General features: G+C 53.0%; 1 protein-coding gene across 2 annotated transcripts in view; it reads right to left on the bottom strand.

The window, feature by feature from the left end:
• SPATA13 (spermatogenesis associated 13) overlaps window positions 1-5,770 on the bottom strand; it is a 52,454-nt gene that overhangs the window by 3,303 nt on the left and 43,381 nt on the right. For both annotated transcript variants that reach the window (XM_077745440.1, XM_077745441.1), the window contains 2 exons: window positions 2,280-2,409; window positions 2-373 (listed from right to left, as the gene is read on the bottom strand). In XM_077745440.1, the coding sequence (XP_077601566.1) occupies window positions 2-373; window positions 2,280-2,409 (502 nt within the window). The remainder of the gene's footprint in view (window position 1; window positions 374-2,279; window positions 2,410-5,770) is intronic.

The raw sequence follows: 5,770 nt of genomic DNA, 5'->3' as shown, positions 1-5,770 counted from the left end.
CCATCTCGCGGTCTTCCTGCACGCGCTGCCGCTCGTCCCTGCAGGCCTGCAGCCACCTGGCCTTGTCCTCCGGCTTCTTGGCGCAGAACAGGTGCGCCTCATCGGTGCTCGTGCTGACGAGCTTGAACGCGTTCTTGACGCTGACGTTCCAGTCCCTGTCGCGCCCGTCCTCCAGGTCCACGAGCTGCACGTCGTCCATGTCCGTGCGGCCTCGGTAGTACAGCACGTCGCGGCGCAGCAGGTCCTTCTTGCAGGCCACCAGCTGGTGGTCGAACAGGAAGAAGGTCCGCTGCTGGCTCCGGCCGTGCCTGCTGAGCTGGGTCAGCTCCCCGGAGTGGATCAGCTCCGAGCTGCGCGCCAGCACGTCCAGCCCCTGGAGGGAGGGAAGCAGCGCTCACCGTCCCCCCGCCGGGCCCCACGCGGCAGGACACGGGAAGACGTCCTGACACGGTGTCTTCTCGGACCTGCCGGTTACGGGGACCCGTGCCCGGGAGCGCTGGGCTCAGGGGGCCACGTGAAATGGCTTTGCTTCCCACTCGGTGGGAAAATGTTACGGCGCGATGGGAAGTGTGTTCCTTAGTGGAAAACGTGCTCCCTCAATAGACTCCAATCGGTCTGAAAGGGCTGCTCCTGGAGAAGAGGGACCCCACGGAGGCTTTCTACGGGTGGGGACTCAGACCNGGGTACATAGAGCGGCCCCCAGAATAAAAACTAGCAGAGGATCTGGGAAAACGAAAGGCCACGCGGTGACCTGCCGACAAAAGATGGGTAAACTTCCGACAGTGAATCATGCCCTAAGTGTCACAGTCCAAGAACACAAGGGAAAACACACCTTCACAGTATTGGGGTGGGTCGAACCCAATGCAACTTTCTGATACTGGGTACGAACGACCCTGGCCTTTGATCCGTAAGATTTTATTCTCCTTCAGTCCCAGTCATACGCAATGTTTTGTGGAGGCAAAACATCTGGACTCCAAAATAGTTCTTCCACTTACTTGCCTCCAGCAATCTGTGCCCCAGATTCCTCACTTACAAAGGAAGAGAGTTAAATGCAGTGATGTCTGAGGGCCCCTCCAAGCCCCGGAAGTTTCTATGGCCCCTGAAACAGAAACCTTTGTTTCCAATGTTCATGGCTATAATCTTTTATTAAAAACCTAACCCTGCTATCCAAACTGTCTTAATCCTTCTGGACAGTGAGTTCTGACCCATTAACTTGATGGAGGATGAATTCTGTTTGGTCTCAAAATAATCTGGGGGCACCTGGGTGGCTCAGTGTTGAGGGTCTGGCTTCGACTCAGGTCGATCTCGCGGTTTGGGGGTTTGAGCCCCGCATCAGGCTCTGTGCTGACAGCTAGCTCAGAGCCTGGAGCCTGTTTCGGATTCTGTGTCTCCCTCTCTCTTTGACCCTCCCCTGTTCACACTGTCTCTCTCTCTCTCAGAAATAAATGACACAGACCAAGAGATCATGACCTGAACCAAAGTCGGATGTTCAACCAACTGAGCCACCCAGGTGCCCCCAACTAGCTAATCATCCTTAATGACAGCCACAGGGTCTAGTGGTCACCAGCACACACTCCGAAGCCAGGCTGTCTGACTAGATCTGAATCCAGCAATGCTGCTCTCTAGCTCTGCGGCCTGGAGCAAGCTACTTAACCTGTATGTTTCCATTTCCTTATCATCTGTTAAGCAACAGTACTTCCTACCTCTTGGGATTGAGAAGATTAAATGAGTTCGCATATAAAAATGGCTTAGGCCAGTGCTAGGCACCGTTCATGGTGGTTGTTTTTATAAATAAACAGGTGCGCTGGCCCAATATTACAGGGCGTGCTGAGGACTGCTTTTGCCACCGTCTCAGACGGTTCTCATGACAGCCCTCTGAAGCAGGTAGTACTTCCGACCCCACCTTATGGATGAAAACCTCCATCTTGCTTAGATGATAGCGATTCGAACACAGGCAGTGTGAGTCCAGAGCCCGCACACCTACCACACTACAGCGTGTGTTTCACATGTTTCTCCATCTGCCTCATGGAGGGTACTTCCTAGCAGGAGACACAGCGTAAACAGTAGGTGAATGACACACGCTCCTCAGAGTTGATGGCTTGGTGCCGGTGAGGAGGACAGTAGCCAACTGTGAAGGTCAAACTCCCGCTTCAAAATACATATACCATTAAAGCCAAGGATGTGTCAAGTGTCAATCACAGGACGTGCAAGGGCGTCATCAAACGAGACCAGAGTGAGGGCACACGTGTGCGGTGCGGCGGGAAGGGGCTGTCACTTACCTCCCAGCCTACGATGGACACCTGCCACCGTGCTATCTTGTCTATACTTTCCAGCCTGCGCTTGCGCTCATTGATCAAACAGGCGACATTCTTCATGGCTTCATAGGCCGCCTTTATGTTGTTGTAATCGCTGTAAAGCAGGAGGTTCGTTTTAACCGTATATCCTGAAACTTGCCAAGGGGGACTGACAAAGCAATGCCCCCCATCCCTGGTTTTGGGGACCAGAGAGTCTAGACAACATGGCATTTAAGTCACGGCCATTGTTCCCTTTTCATTTTTCCTCTATGAATAGACTACAGTCTCCATAGGTTAAGGGAGCAGACCGAACGCGATCCCGAATTCTTTGGAATAAGAATGTTTTCATTCATTTCCCAGAAATCACAATGAATGAAAGCGAATGCCACAAGAAGTAAGTTTTAGTCACAGTGACAATGGGCTATTTTCGTTAAGAAAGAAAGGCCAGTCTTTATCAGGGCTTTGGTCCTCTTACAGCCAGTGCTGCTATACGAAGGACTCTAATAGGCACTGACCGTTCTTAAGACTAATAATTCGCGCTGAGCCTCACCTTCGAGGATATTCAGGCAAGGACACAAAGGGGACATGAGCCACACTGGAGCTTGACGTGGTGAGTTCTGTAAACACTGACACTGTAGTCACCTCACCGACCCACCTTCGTTCCTGGTGCCTCCGTCTGCTGAGCGCAGATCCCACTAAAATGCTCCCCGGAGTGGGTCCCCATCCCGCGGGCCTCTCCCGCCGGAGGCACCGGGAAACTAAAGCACAGCGACCCTGTCCACACAGACTAGGGCAGGGCGTATGTGGCACTGGGAAGTCTTACACGCAGGGTTTGCTCAGCGTTAATAATCTGGGGACATGTAACCCATTCATCCAGCTACTGAGCTGAATTCTTTAATCTCTGGCACGTTCCCGTGTCTTATGGGAGAGATGGGGCTTTCGGACCTCAGCTGCACCGAATTCGGATCCTCCTGCGCCGTCAGGGCAAAAGAGCCTTGGGAGCAGAGTCTATTGTTTAGTTACCAAATGCAGTTAAACTCCATCCGGCGCGGCCCCGGGCATACCCCCCCGCCCCCCACAAGGCCCCGCTGTCCTTACACGGCCCGTCCTCACGCAGAAGCAGGCACGATGGAGAACAAAACAGGTGCAGGGGGGCGGCCAGAACTGTGGGGCCACCACCCACTCCAGACCCCAGCAATGAAGAAACGCACCCAAAATTACTGTATATTTTTTTCCTACAAGATTTCCTGTCAATTCTAGGAAGGAGGCAGAGGGTAAAGGTTTCTGTGAAAAAAAAAAATGTTTTGTTTTATTGAATGAAGCATGGGAAATGGGCTTTCTGTCCTTTCCTTTAAAGAAGATGTTTCAGGGGGTGAGGATATGCCTAAGTATTAGTGAGAAATGTCCTTAAAAGAAACAAAGAGGGGCTTCTGGGGGCTCAGTTGGGTGTCGGACTTCAGCTCAGGTCATGATCTCGTGGTTCGTGGGTTCGAGCCCAGTGTCGGGCTCTGTGCCGACAGCTCAGAGCCTGGGGCCTGCTTTGGCTTCTGTGTCCCCCCCTCTCTGAGCCCCTCCCCCACTCATGCTCAGTCTCTCTCTGTCTCTCAATAATAAATAAAAACATTAAAAAAACACTAAAAAGAAAAGAGAAAAACCAACTGTTGAAAGATGATGTACAGACTTCTGGCCACATCTTTCCCATCTTGGAATGCACCAAGCCGCTGCCCAGGTCTGTCAAGATGTCCCTTTTTATTCCCTGATATATTTTCTCTGGTTCCTCATCAGGGTGTGTTTTTATTCTGTAACATTTCCTTCAAAGGTGTGGCCCTCTTAACTTTGCTATTTTGCTTCCACTCAAGTTTCCTGACTTTTCCATCAGAAACAGAAACAATAACATATATATAGCTCCCTTCCCTCTTATCTATTTCCATGAACGCCTTTCTCCTATTCCTTTAATCTTAATTCTTTAAACTAGCGTCTACATCTATAGGCTCTATTATTTGGCAGCCGGGCTCTTTTTCTCTTTCCACCTTGCAATCTAACTGTGAAAAGATTCCTTGGCACGCCCCATGACTCCCCAGGAGCCCGGCAACAGACGGGACGAAAGACACTCCATCCTGCACACCCTGCAGGGGCCAGGCACAGCCACGGATAATCTGCCTGCTCGCAGGGCAATAGTTAGCTGTTAAATCCCAGCATCGCCGTGCTTTGGCGCGGCAGTTTCCCCTGGGGACGATCCTGCCTTCCCCCCCATCCTGGAACCTTCCAAGATTGCCCTTTCAAGGGCCACAGGTGCACTGAAAGCTTTTTACAAGTGACACGGACGTCACGAGTGAGGCTTGAGTCTTACCGAAAAGAGCGAGCTGTATCCTAACGCCCTGGATACCACTGGCTTTCCACCTGTCGCCTGGTGGAAACAGCAAAAACCCAACCAGCGCCACCTAAAGGCCCCACGCACAGTGGGGTCCTGCACACCTCGGGGAAAGGCACAGAGCGGCGTGCCGGTTCCCACAGCCGGTCCGTGAGCTCTTACGAACAGAAGAGAATAGAATAATCACAGCAGGGCTATGCGTGCAGGAAAACGGGGACGTGCTATGAAGTAGCAACTTAAAGAACTTAGGGACAAAGTGAGCCCCACGAGGAAGCGCAGTGTTCAGGTGACCGAGATGAGGAGCCCCGAGCTCCCAAGCGCAAGGGGGCCTGGGGAAGAACAGATCATGGAGACGGAGCGAACACCCAGGCTGGGCAAGACAGGGCTTCGAGCCGGACAGGACGTTGGGGGGATGCTCCTCCAACCTGAGCCTACATGCTACTCCATACCCTCGAGACTCCCCAGTCTTTCAGCGTTTAAACCCTGGCCTTCCTCACCCTTCCCTAAAGTAACTCTTCGCTGCAGCGCGGGACACGGCTCCCAGGGCGAGTTGTGCGGGATGGGAAGCAAACTATTTCCGAAACTGCCTTGACGCTGCTGCAGGTCTTTGAAAACTTGCTTATTAACTACTGAGCAGCTGCAGTAGACGGTCTATAAGACATGCGTCAGGCATGAGGACCAACGACATCATACAACACCCCCCACCCCAGGCGCTCATGACACCGTTTAACAATTATTCTTCAATCTTTAGCGTTTCTAGGAGCGGGCGTTCTGGAGCCCCTTCTGTGAGTGACCCTAGTTTGAGATTCCGTAGGAATCCTGAACGTCTGAGCAACGTGACAATTTCTTCCCTAACGCTCACCAAGTGTCAGGAGAACACGAGCCCGCGTGTCACCGCGACTCCACGAAGCACTGAGTGGCCCTGCTCCCAGGAGCTGGGGTGCGGGGCTGGGAGCACAGGCACCCGCCCCTCTCACCTGTGCTCCCGCATGGTAGATGTGAACCCGCCCCTGTCACCTGTGCTCCCGCGTGGTGGATGTGAACCCCCCCCACCTGTGCTCCCGCGTGGTGAATGTGAACCCGCCCCTGTCACCTGTGCGCCCGC

The sequence above is a fragment of the Crocuta crocuta genome, unplaced genomic scaffold (genome assembly GCF_008692635.1).
Source record: "Crocuta crocuta isolate KB4526 unplaced genomic scaffold, BGI_CrCroc_1.0 scaffold258, whole genome shotgun sequence".
Lineage (NCBI taxonomy): Eukaryota > Metazoa > Chordata > Mammalia > Carnivora > Hyaenidae > Crocuta > Crocuta crocuta.
This window is presented reverse-complemented; position numbering and strand designations above follow the sequence as displayed.